The sequence below is a fragment of the Macrobrachium rosenbergii genome, chromosome 45 (assembly GCF_040412425.1).
Source record: "Macrobrachium rosenbergii isolate ZJJX-2024 chromosome 45, ASM4041242v1, whole genome shotgun sequence".
In the NCBI taxonomy this organism is placed as follows: Eukaryota; Metazoa; Arthropoda; class Malacostraca; order Decapoda; family Palaemonidae; genus Macrobrachium; species Macrobrachium rosenbergii.
The window spans coordinates 9,263,605-9,276,649 of NC_089785.1; the positions used below are offsets into that span (position 1 = coordinate 9,263,605).

General features: G+C 38.8%; 1 protein-coding gene across 1 annotated transcript; it reads left to right on the forward strand.

Moving 5' to 3' along the window:
- Positions 1 to 886: 886 nt before the first annotated feature.
- Positions 887 to 5,539, forward strand: LOC136829928 (uncharacterized). The gene is made up of 6 exons (XM_067089102.1): positions 887 to 1,890; positions 2,129 to 2,256; positions 2,350 to 3,229; positions 3,344 to 4,986; positions 5,181 to 5,239; positions 5,381 to 5,539. Exons 1-6 carry the CDS (start codon positions 887 to 889, stop codon positions 5,537 to 5,539), a joined length of 3,873 nt encoding a protein of 1,290 aa, XP_066945203.1.
- Positions 5,540 to 13,045: the final 7,506 nt, after the last annotated feature.

The following is a 13,045-nucleotide window of genomic DNA, read 5'->3' on the forward strand; positions in this document are numbered from 1 at the left end:
GCCTGGTGTATTTTTCTGATTTTGCCTCCTTTCGTGTATTTTTGTGGCTCTTCAAGTCTGTTATTAAACCTTTATTGATTTATTTATAATCATATTATGAATTATATCAGAGGCCTGTTATTGTCTTTAGTGTAATTGTATATATTAATTATAGCTTTGTAAGACTAGGTAGGAATCTTAAGGTTTTCCGTGTTTTACTTCTACCACTTCTTTCTTTCTGTTTAGCATAATAGGTAGTGTTTATTTGTTGGCCGGCATATTACGCTATTAGTTATTTTGACTGGTTCTGCTTATTCTATGTTAGGGTTAGTTTCTTAGATTTAGGTGTTCTTGAGGACGGGTTATTCCTTGGTATGTTTTTCTGATATGTTCACCGTCCTGTTTGTTTGTACAGTGCAAGCAGTTGTTCTTGTCAATTAATATTTGATTGGTGTTGTAGTAATAAATATTGTTAACTTTTTTCCTCTTGTGTTTGTTCCGCCCTGACCAGTGTACTTGAGGTATTAAAACATTACTGCTCAGATTTCAGCAGGCTATAGAACCTGCGTTACAGCCTCACAATAAGGTTTGTAACAGATTGGCGACCGTGACAGGATCTGGTAGCAGTAAACTCAAGACATTGGTCGGTGGTTCCACATCGGAGGTTTGGGTTGGCAGTATTTGTTTATTTTTGTTGGGTACCTTTCTCCCCTTATTAATTTGCTAGTATGGATAATTTTGAATTTAATCCTGCTGAATTTTTGGGGTCGGCAGATTGCCTTAGGTATCTCTCAGTGTTGAGTAAGAAGCATTTGTTGAGTTGTGCCCGTTGGTTGGGAATTCGGGGCGAGTTACGGATTCCCGCAAACATATTTTGGATTTAGTTAGGCAGAAGGTTGACCAGGAAATGGAAGAGGCTGAAAATTTAGTTAGGAATGAAGATAGTGAGAATGAGAGTGTGAGTGTGACTGGACCTGACGAGGAGGATCAGGTAAGTGTTTCGGCAGGACTTACCCTGTTTGATGATCCTCCACGCACTGGTGTGATCTATGAGGGTCCTGCTAATTTTGAGCCTCCTGTTAATAATTCCTTAAACCCTTTTGTGATCCCACCTGAAGTTACAGCTAATGAATTACCTCCTGTGGCTGAGTCCAAGGAAGACATTGAATTTAAACTATTGTGTAAACGTGTGGAATTGAGAAAACTAGAGTTTGAAGAGAATGAGAGGGTGAGGAGACACGAGTTGGAAATGGCCAACTTGAAACTAGAGATGGCTAGGTTGACCAATAGGGATGATTTTTCTAGTTCCCCTAACCCTGCATTACAAGGTAAATTTAACTTGAGTGTGGCACTCAAATTGGTGCCAGTTTTTGATGAAGCCAGTGTGCCAGATTTTTTCAAAGCTTTTGAGAGGGTAGCTTCTCGTTTGTCCTGGCCTTCTGAAATGTGGACGGTCCTTATCCAGTGCCGGTTAGTGGGTAAGGCCGTCAGAGTGTATAATGCCCTAGATGAAACGGTAGCCAAGGATTACCAGAAGGTTAAAAGCCTGGTTTTAAAGGCCTATGATCTGGTACCCGAGGCTTACCGTTTAAAATTTAGAAACTCTGTAAAGACCCCCTCTCTTTCATATGTGGAGTTTGCTCGTATGAAGGAGGAGCAGTTGGATGACTGGCTTAAGAGTCGTCAAGTGGTATCTTTGGCAGCTTTGAGAGAACTGTTTTTGTTGGAGGAGTTTAAAAAATTCTGTAGTAAGGAGTTGAGAGTGTACCTTGAAGAAGTGAAGGCTAGCAGTTTAAGTAGAGCCGCACAGATAGCGGATGAATTTGTTTTGACTCATAAGTCGGAGTCGGGTGACTTTAATCATCGTCCCCGCGCTAATCCCTCTTCCAGGTCTAATATGAATTTCTCCAGGTACCATAATAATAATCAGTTTAGTCAGCGTAGTCGGCCTAATAATAATACATTGTCTCAGAGACCCTATACAATTTATAATTCTGATAAAAATAACCCTGGTAATAATAATTTTCATAAACAGAATGGTAGTAATAGGGTAATCAAAAAAATGTTTTTGGTGTGGTAAGGCAGGGCATTTTCAGGCACAGTGCAATGCTCGGAGAAAGTATCTCCAGGGAAATAATAATATTCGTAGTCCCGTGTCTCTGATGGTTGACAATGGTGCTTCAACTCCTGTTTCTAATTCCGGATCTCGTCCTGTAGAGAAGAGTAGTGTTAGTAGTAGTAATAGTAGTAGTGTAGGCCCACATGTTAAGTCTGATGGTAAGTTGTGACTGGAATATGACAAATATATATGGCCTGGCAATTTGGTATTTGAGAAGAGCTCCATCCCAGTAAGGTTTTTGAGGGACACAGGGGCAGCTCGGTCTCTGGTGTTGAAGGAGGCCTTAAGAGATTTGGTACCATATTCAGGGAATTATATTGTTTTGGGAGGATTCCCGGACACTGTTGTTTCTGCTCCCCTGGTGGAGGTGAGGTTGTCGTTCCCTGGGTATGATAATGTGACAGAGCTGGCTGTGGTAGGAAGTCTTCCTGTCCCTGGTATAGATGGCATATTGGGAAATGATATGTTGGATGCTAAAGGTTGTGAAATATTCCCCATATTAAGTGTACATGCTTGCCCAGTGGCGGCAGTAACAACCCGTGCTGCAGCTAAAGCTGCTGATTTAATTACTGACGATGATGATTTGATGTTGGGTAGCTTAGAAGTAGATGTAGAGAGGCCCGGGTCAGTAGTTAGTAGTAGTGGTAGTAGTAATGACCTTTTGAAACCTGGTTGGGACAGGTTAGCATTTATAAGAGCTCAGAAAGAAGAGTTTAATTTTGAATTAGGTGACTTATCAGACTTAACTAAACCAAAATTTGGAATACTTAATGGCGTATTGTATAGGTTTAGTCGTCTTCCCACTGAGGATTTGGGTCAGACTTTTCGTATAGAACAAATTGTTGTCCCTACTCCATTTCATGATTATGTATTGAAACTAGCTCACCATAATTCCTTTTCAGGTCACTTTGGGGTATGGAAGACTTTTCAAAATTTAGCTAAAGGTTTTTGGTGGCCTGGAATGAAATCTTCCGTAAAGTTGTTTGTCAAACAATGCGAGGCATGTCAGGTGATGGGAAAGCCTAATCAACCCATTCCCAAGGCTCCTTTACACCCAATTCCTGCAATTGGTGAACCATTTGCCGAGTTGGTAGTGGATGTAGTTGGTCCATTGCCTAAGACCAAGACTGGGTTTGTATATATACTCACCATTATGGATAGGGCTTCTCGTTTTCCGGATGCTTACCCTTTGAGACGAATTACATCTAAAGTTATTTTTGACAAGTTAATTGAATTTTTTTGCAGGTATGGTCTTCCTCGGGTTATTCAAACCGATTGCGGTACGAATTTCACGAGTAAGGTATTTAGGGGTAAGTGTGATGAACTGGCCATTCATCACACTACCAGCGTACCTTATCATCCTGAAAGTCAGGGGGTGGTGGAAAGGTTTCACCAGACCCTCAAATCAATCTTAAAGAAACACTGCTATGAACAAGGAGACGAGTGGGATAAAGCACTTCCATTCGCTCTCTTCGCCTTGCATAGCCATTCAAATGCATCTACAGGTGTAGCTCCGTTTGAACTAGTCTTTGGTCATAAGGTCCGTGGACCTTTGGAAATTTTTGGTGAGTTGCTTGAGACTGGTCAAAAGGGAGATTTGCCCATAGGTGAATTTATGGAAAGTTTAAAGAATAGGTTGTCTTCGGCTTGGGCATTTGCTCAAGAGAATTTGAAATGTTCTCAGGCCCTTATGAAATATAATTTTGACAAGAAGACCAAAGTACGGTCTTTTGAGCCTGGGGAAATGGTGTTAGTATTAAGTATGGACCCAGACAATTTTCTTGAGCCTAGGTATAAGGGACCTTGGAAGGTGTTGAGGAAGCTGTCCGAGGTGAATTATGAAATTGAAGCTCCTGGAACCCGTAGAAAGTGTAGAGTATTTCATATAAATAGGTTAAGGGCTTATCATTGTAAGGATCTGAACCCTCTTGCAATAGTGTATGAGTCTGTAGCGGAGGCTGTAGAATTACCACTAGAGGATTCAGAAGACATTTTGTGTCAGGTACCTTCCGATGCTTTGTTTGGTAATTTACAAAATTTAGAAGTTTTACGTGAAGGTTTGGATCATTTAGACCTTGACCAAAAAAATGATATTCTTAATTTGATTGCTTCTTTTCCAGATTTATTTCAGGATTCACCTGGACGAACTCATTTCCTCCAGCATGATGTGGATGTGGGGAATGCTTCCCCAGTTAAACAGAGCCCCTATAGGTTGAATCCCGTAAAGAGGGAGATTGTCGAGGAGGAAATAAAGTATATGTTAGATCACGACCTTATTCAACCTTCGGTGAGTCCATGGAGTTCCCCGATAGTCTTGGTTAAAAAGGCTGACGGGAAGTTCCGGATGTGTGTGGACTACCGAAAGGTGAATGCTCATACTAAAAATGATTCTTTCCCATTACCTAGAATTGATGATTGTCTCGATCAGATAGGGTCAGCTAAATTTATTACCAAATTAGACCTTCTGAAGGGGTATTGGCAGGTTCCTCTGTCTGATCGAGCACGTGAAATCTCTGCTTTTGTCACACCCTTCGGCCTTTATGAATGTAAGGTCATGCCATTTGGCATGAAGAATGCTGCCTGTACCTTCCAGAGGCTCATGAATAGGGTGATTTGTGGGCTGGAGGGTACAGAGATTTATATTGACGACCTGGTTGTATATAGCAATGACTGGCAAACCCATATATTTCGTCTTAGGAAAGTGTTTGAAGCTTTGAGAGCTGCTGGTTTGGTAATAAATCTGGGTAAGTGTGAGTTTGGTAAGGCCAAGGTGGTTTACTTGGGTCACGAGGTTGGTTTGGGCCAGGTAGCTCCTAGACAAGCCAATCTCGAGGCCATCATCAATTTGAAGCAACCTAGTAATATTCGGGAAGTTAGAAGAGTGTTAGGTATGACAGGGTACTATCGCCGTTTCATACGAAATTTTGCAGATATTGCTCAACCCTTGACAAATTTGCTGGAGAAGGGGCGTAAATTTTTGTGGGGTCCTCAATGTGAAGAGGCCTTTCAAAATTAAAGACCATTCTCATCTCCAGACCTATTTTGAAGTCTCCTAATTTTAAAAAGCCTTTTATTATTGCAGTGGATGCTAGCGATGTAGGAATCGGTGGTGTTTTGTTCCAGCGAGGTGAGGATGGTGAAGTATATCCAATATCCTATTTCAGTCGAAAACTATCGACTGCTGAAAGGAGATATTCAACTATTGAAAAGGAAGCCCTCTCTTTGGTTCGCACATTAGAACATTTTAAACCATATGTGACTAATTTTTCTTTCCCTATACAGGTCTGGACTGATCATAATCCCTTGGTGTTCATAGAACGTATGAAGGGTGCAAACCAAAGGATACTTCGCTGGGCACTTCAGCTACAGGAATTCACTTTGGAAATTAAACATGTGAAGGGCACGGAAAATAAATTGCCTGACGCCCTCTCCCGAGCTTAAGTTAGCCTATGGTTTGGTATTTCTGGTCTCGTGTCTCTCATTCCTACCCAATTCTCTTCAGTTGTTTGTAAAAGGAAAAAGACTATTGGCATTAATTGATTGTTTTGCTTTAATGTACTATTACTAATCAAACTGTGTTGGTTTTCAGGTTAATGTTTTCCCTCTTTTCAGGGTGTGTATGCAAGTGTGTGTGTGCTTTAGCTATGGACTTGGAGGTTGTTAGCCTAGGGTATGCTTAGCTAGGTTGTTGGAGTTTTTTTTTTTTTTTTGGAACTTATTGATTCTTTGGTAATTTTCCTTTTCAGGAATATATTTGGAATTAAGATTTTTCCTTGTTGTCTACTAACATAAAAAAATTTTTCTTTAATAATTTTTTTTTTTTCGGGGAGGAAGGTATCAGGTTAGAGTAACTTTATTCATGTAAACTGCTTGTTTAAGACTGCTTGCACCTTTCGATATATTTTAATGCTTAAGATTTTTTCTGCCTTGGTAGTTTTCATTAACGTAAGTTATGTTAGTATTTTTCCTAAAATCATATTTTGTATATTTAATTGTAAGATTTAAGTTTACGTACATTTGGTGACGGATAAGAGTTCGTTATTTTGTTTTGCCGCCTCCTCCCCGCTTGTTTAGTGTTTTAACGACCTCATTAACGATTTTTACGTTTCCTATATTTTTGAGTGACGTGGTCGAGTGTGGAGAGTTTTCGTCGCAAAGGAATTGTGTTTACGATGTAACAGTTCTCATCCTTGCACCTCCCCTGACGGTTTGGCTGTAGACGTGACTACCACTTGTTGTGCCTTTGCTGTATTGCCGGCTGCATTTGCAGGTCCTTTCGGTCACCTGCGACGACTGGAACCTGTCTTTTGGTGCTGAAACTCGTTATTGCAGGCGATTGTGTCACCTGCGACCTTACGCTTTGTTTCATTCCTGGCTTGGGATATTGAGCCGTGAAAGGGAATCAACTATTTATTGTTCCCTTCTTCTGATGTCCGTCACGCCTGTATGGGAGCCCTGCGGATGAGTTAGGAGTCAAGTAGGGAGGCTTTCGCCAGGTAAGACCTCCTTTAGTTGCTATTCGTGTGGGCCCACCTTGATGACGATAATCTTGATCTGGACTCCAGAGTATCATTCGTCCACTTAGCAGGGGTTGGAGTGGCAGCCGAGTAAGAGTATAATCTCTGAACATTCTCCTTTTTTTGTACGTGATTGTTTCAATTATAGAACTCACAAGTTTTTATATATTTGGGTGTGATTTACGGTAACTAGCCTGGTGTATTTTTCTGATTTTGCCTCCTTTTCGTGTATTTTTGTGGCTCTTCAAGTCTGTTATTAAACCTTTATTGATTTATTTATAACCATATTATGAATTATATCAGAGGCCTGTTATTGTCTTTAGTGTAATTGTATATATTAATTATAGCTTTGTAAGACTAGGTAGGAATCTTAAGGTTTTCCGTGTTTTACTTCTACCACTTCTTTCTTTCTGTTTAGCATAATAGGTAGTGTTTATTTGTTGGCCGGCATATTACGCTATTAGTTATTTTGACTGGTTCTGCTTATTCTATGTTAGGGTTAGTTTCTTAGATTTAGGTGTTCTTGAGGACGGGTTATTCCTTGGTATGTTTTTCTGATATGTTCACCGTCCTGTTTGTTTGTACAGTGCAAGCAGTTGTTCTTGTCAATTAATATTTGATTGGTGTTGTAATAATAAATATTGTTAACTTTTTCCTCTTGTGTTTGTTCCGCCCTGACCAGTGTACTTGAGGTATTAAAACATTACTGCTCAGATTTCAGCAGGCTATAGAACCTGGTTCGGATGTAACAGAGGTCACACTTCCATGTTCGGATGTGCATTTGTGATAGAATGCCACACAGGCATAGTTGTTAACTTTGTTGTATTGTCATCATATCGCCATTCTTGTGCTGTGTCAGCAGCAAAACGTAATAAGGGCGAGATTACAGAAGAAGAACTGAAAGCTAAGATAAAGAAACATAAAAAGAAAAACAAGTGTAAAAACACAATGGAACACCAAGTGGCATGTAAAAAGAAGCTGCTTTGATGATGTGGACACGATCTACGCAAATGAAATTACGATATATCAAAATGGTTAGTGATGGGGACTCCAGCACTTATAAGGCCCTTTTAGAGTTGAATGATAATGAAGGTCCTTATGGCAAAGCCCACCCTGTGAAAAAAGAAAAACCATTTACACAAAAGGCTGGGGAAGCGGCTTTTGAATCTGAAAACGCAGAAGAAAGAGAAATATGTTACAAAAACAGGCAAAGTGCAATTCAGATCAGTGATGACATTGCCCGAAGCCATCATAAAAGATCTGCAACGTTATTATCTGATAGCAGTAAATAGGCATATTGATGGTAACTGGCAGGAGCTGCAACTTGACATTATGTCAACTTTTTTGCACTGCATTAGTACAAATGAGGTACCTCAACATGACCATTGCTCAGTAGATTGGTGCCAGTATTGCAAAAAGCAGGCTGCAGGAAAGGACTTTGATCATCATTCCATGCTAGTTGCCATTCGAGTGACTAAAGAAGAAGAAAATCTTATCAAAGGTGTGTATGAGGATCTAACCAGGAAGGAACTTTTGGAGCAGTGTCTCAAAGGGAAGAGACAGAATCCAAATGACAGCTTCCATGTAAAACTATGGGCAAAATGTTCCAAGGCAAAGTTTGCTGGATTTGACAAAGTGAAATTTGCTGTTCAGTTGACAGTGTTGCAGCATAACTTCGGCTATGAAGAGGGTCTGCTTTGGCATGTTTGGGGCTTGCGTCTACCAAGCACAGTATCAAAGGAGATGCACACTTTGAAGCATCACGGACAACACCAATTCGTCGAAAGAAGAAGAGGCGAAGTGCCAAAGGATCGAAAGATTATGAAGCTGGGGCTTTTTAGATTGCAAACCCAGCTACAATGAGTCTGGTGGTGCCAGATGATACCCTTCTGACAAGTTTTCTTATCATAGAGTAATATCCTAAACACCAGAAGGTGGGTGGGAGGGGACTGGGTACCAGCAATCGTTCTAGGTCAGTACGCAATGTGATTTTTATTTTATTTTATCCTATTTTCACTTTTTAGAGGCCACATAGCATAGGAAACAAGATAACTTACCAACAAAAATAAATTAGAACATATTAGAGAAAAATATTTGTTAGAAAAATGAAATTTGCAACATTTAATCTTTAACTGCGATTTTCTCGAATCTCATTTTTTTTAACTTTAAAGCTATAGAACTCGGATATTTATAAAGATGAAACAATTCTGTAAAAAGCAAAATACTTGTAATGGATGTATAAAAAATATGGCCAATATAGAATTTTCCATTTTTTTTCACAATTTCCTATATGACAAATTTGTCGTAATTTTGAGTTTTTTTTTTCAAAAATGTAAAACAAAATGAAGCTTGGATTTTTAAAAATTATGTTATGGGCATTTTTTTCTATTTAATACATATAATTAGGGATTTAAATCTGAATTTTATATACCTTATGGTTTTTGAGTTCTAATGCTTTAAAAAATGCAAAAAAATGGAAAAAACGGAAATTTTTTTTAAAAACTGAGGTAACTCGAAAAATAAAAAAGCTATGGTAATAAAAATGGCTGGGAAGCTTCATTGTAAGGTACTTAATATGTGTAGAAAATTTCATTTTAATCCAAGCATAAATACTATAACCCTAAGATTGTGCCCTTTAGAATAATTATTTTGATAATTTTCCACATCGCAGTCTCACCAAGCTTTATTTGTCATTTCCACTCAAATCTCCTCTTTCGCAAAAAAGTGACGGTAACCTACTTTCTGTATGTAGCACAATTCATTTAAAAACAAACAAGAGGAGGACAAGAAAGGAATGGAAATCAAAACAGAACAAAACAACAGCAAGAGCAAGAGACAGACTCGACCTCTAAAAAGACAGGAACAGTGCTAGGACCATTTTTCGGCGTTGACATCAAGGGAAAGAATGGAAGCATTTTTTAGTTTTCTATTCAGAGACCATCTGCCATTATTCGCTGCCCAAAGCCAAAAGCCAAGCCAAGAGATAAACAGTGTTCACTGACGCCAAAAGTGTGATTCAGGAATGATCGACTTGATTCCTTGAGATTCCAGTGAAGACTGGAGGATTGTTTCCTTTGGTTGCGCCCTTTATGTTGATGGTCATTTATATACGCGTTTTTAATTGACTTATTCTTTGCATCGCAATTGGTATTTGGCACATACGTCACAACATGAGAGCAATAACTGCAGAAATCTTCGTGAATTAGATTACAATATTACCTTCTCGTTTTAAGTTAATTATTCTTATAATTCGCTAAAATATTTTTTCTTTTTACTAAAAGCTTATGGGCAGTTCGCTTTCGAATTCTAGTTGTCTGAAATAGTGACAGCATGATGAAATAGGTCATTATTTGGTCGCCCACTTAGTTGTCTAAATGATCTGCCAATCAGCTGTCTGATGCCCAGTTGCCAAAGATCAAGTAACTAGAAATCTGAAAAAAAGAAGCCAACGACGGGCGTACGGAAATAATATTCCCCAGGAATCCATTTTTTCACGAGAATCTGGCAAAATATGTATTCTAAAGCTGCTTTTTTCTCAGGAAGGCATCCATAAGCATTTTTCGTTTTGTGTTGATGATATCGCCTAATATTATTTATCAATAAATAATGACCATATAGAACATGTTATTTAAACAGATAGTCAGTTATGAATTCCATTTTGATATTATCAAGAATATCTTGGATCGTCAACGAAAAGAGAGAGAGAGAGAGAGAGAGAGAGAGAGAGAGAGAGAGAGAGAGAGAGAGAGAGAGAGAGAGAGAGAGAGAAACTACCTCTTCTATGTTTAGAAAAGGATTCCACTTCAATTTAAGAAAAAATTTAGTTTTTTGGCTAGTCTACAGATGTGGCGAGGGCTCTTTCTGTTTGGTTGTTTTTATTAGTTGAGAATATAACGATAACCAGTGTCCTAGTACGAGAAGCTTTTTTCTTTATACAAAGAAAAGGTAAAAAGAAAATTGCTACATGAAATTGAGTCATGATTCATAAAATGTTTCACCCATCTTTCCGCGCTATTATACAATAGCCGGCATTAACTGCCATAATATGCACATTCTGTTTATGATGACGATTTCCTTACAGCAAGGGATATAAAGTTCATGTCTCAGTTAACTTAAGGTTCAAGTTGTTTTGCGTTTTTGTCTCCTTTTTCGATTACATTTACGTTAAACTAAAATAATTCGCTTTCCAATGACAGTAAAACCTGTATCCAAGTGTGAAAAGTAACTTTACAGCAGTGGTTCCCAACCAGGGTCCATGGAAGAATTTCAAGGGTCCATAGATAATGACAGGAAGATTTTTTGTGTACAATACCTACAACTATAACAACATTAGCATAACATTTTTCCTATGTATTTTACTTAAATAAAAAGTGCTGAGCGGAATGTTTTCTGATTCCATATAAATATGCCTACAGCTTAATCAGCATAATAATGCAATGCATTTTACATGAATATATTCATTTTTTGCAGAAAAATCTTTTATTAATTTTGCTGGCTTAACCTATTTCGTTGTAGGTGTCCACAGGTGAAAAAGTGACTGGAAAAGGGGAACGGGACAAAAGAGGTTGGGAACCATTGCTTTACAGAGACCAACAAAGAAAAGTACGTCTAAGCAAAAAGCGGCTATTGAGAAACCACAAATCCTGAAACAGAAGGTGATTTTTCGGAACCAAAATATCTGAGGTCACTTGTGACATCAATCACGAAAATTAGCCTCTGATAAATACTTCACAAAGCCCAATGTTAGCTGAACCCTCGTTCCCTTCTCCACCGCCTTAAAAAATGTCACCCTTTTATCCCAAGTAATTTTTGAGTGTTCAACTGAACATTTTACAGCTTTCAAGTTTCCAGTGACTTTTGTAAATCCTTATAATTATTATCATGTCACGTTGCTGTTTGAGAATTTTTTCCTCTATGCAAACAGCATTACTTAAATATCCTGGGGGGAATCCCTGTGATGATGAGGCTTATATCAACTGCCTTTTTAGTTTTCTGTAAAAGAAAACTATTGAGATGGTTTTGTCTGTCGGTCCGCACTTTTTCTCTCCGCCCTCAGATCTTAAAAACTACTAAAGCTAGAGGGCTGTACATTGGTATGTTGATCATCCACCCCCCGATCATCAAACATACCAAATTGCAGCCCTCTCCTCTCAGTATTTTTAAAAATTTATTTTATTTAAGGTTAAAAGTTAGCGATGATCATGCGTCTGGCAACGCTATAGGACAGGCCACCACCGGGCCGTGGCTGAAAGTTTCTTGGGCAGCAGCTCATACAGCATTATACGCTATACAGAAAACTCGATTGCACCGAAGAAACTTCGGCGCATTTTTTACTTTAATTATGTAACAACCTGATACATTTTGTGATTGTGTTTTTATTTTGTTAAGGGGCTTGCGTCATCATAACGCCACTGAGCTGACGAGATGCCCTGACCTTCGGTCAATGACACTCTCAATTTAATTGGAATTTTATACCTTTTTTCACGTTAGGTGGAAGGACAACCTAAGCCCCTTTCCTAGCCCAGGCTGGAAGAGCACAAGAAACAGAACGAGGCAGAAGAATGAACAAGCTTAATCACGAAGGAAGCGATATATAGACCTTTCAGCCTCATCAAAGAAGAGGAGTGGGGAAAACAGAAACAGGGAAAGAATTCCAAAATGGTTAAACAAACGGAAACAGAAATGGACAAAAGAACATATTCAGGATTAAGCTTTCAGTTCCTGGACTCTTCTAATTTGCTCCATGAAGGGGAAGTCAAAACTCATTCCCTGAAATCTTCAGCGGCTGAGGCTGAGGCTGAGGGGAAACGACCCTGATCTCAATCTCGTGCGCTTCCTGCTCCAGAGAAAATGACAGACGGAGTTAAGCCAACACATTTAATATTGAGTTCCATAGAAATGAGGTCGCGCGCGCATGGGTCATAAAAATCAATGCTTCAGGAAATTACATAAGTTGAAGTGTTGTTGGTTTACTATTTGTTTTGGCCTCTCAGAACGACATTTTGAAAATGTTCTCTACCAGCTACAATTTGTCTCATACACAAAGGTACTCTCATCTTGAAAATGGTTCGAGATACTTTTTTCTGAAATTATGAAGAGCAAAAATGGTTTATATCTACATCAATATTCCATGAATATAAAACGGATCTTTTATTATGGTTTTTCGAAGGCTTTAGATGAAGGACTACAAAGAAAATGGGATGCTTGAAGAATAACGCTTGTAAGAAAAGGAGCGTCTACACTAAGGTTCTGCAGCGTACACAAAATGTCATATAGCCTACAGTACACGCGTCGAAAATCCATCACATTCATTTCACGAAAGTTGAAAACAATTTATTCAACTACCGTAAATGGAAAGCGAATCTTTGGTAAATGCTAGATAGTCGTAAGAAGCACCAATCAGAACAAGAGTAAGTCTTTGACTTGTATT

What these genes read in the sequence shown, in the direction of transcription:
- LOC136829928 (XM_067089102.1), top strand. Translation starts at nt 887, where the DNA reads ATGGAAGAGGCTGAAAATTTAGTTAGGAATGAAGATAGTGAGAATGAG. An exon ending in TCTAATATGAATTTCTCCAG is followed by an intron (nt 1,891 to 2,128) that starts GTACCATAATAA and finishes TAATATTCGTAG; the next exon opens with TCCCGTGTCTCTGATGGTTG. An exon ending in GGAAGTTAGAAGAGTGTTAG is followed by an intron (nt 4,987 to 5,180) that starts GTATGACAGGGT and finishes TTATTATTGCAG; the next exon opens with TGGATGCTAGCGATGTAGGA.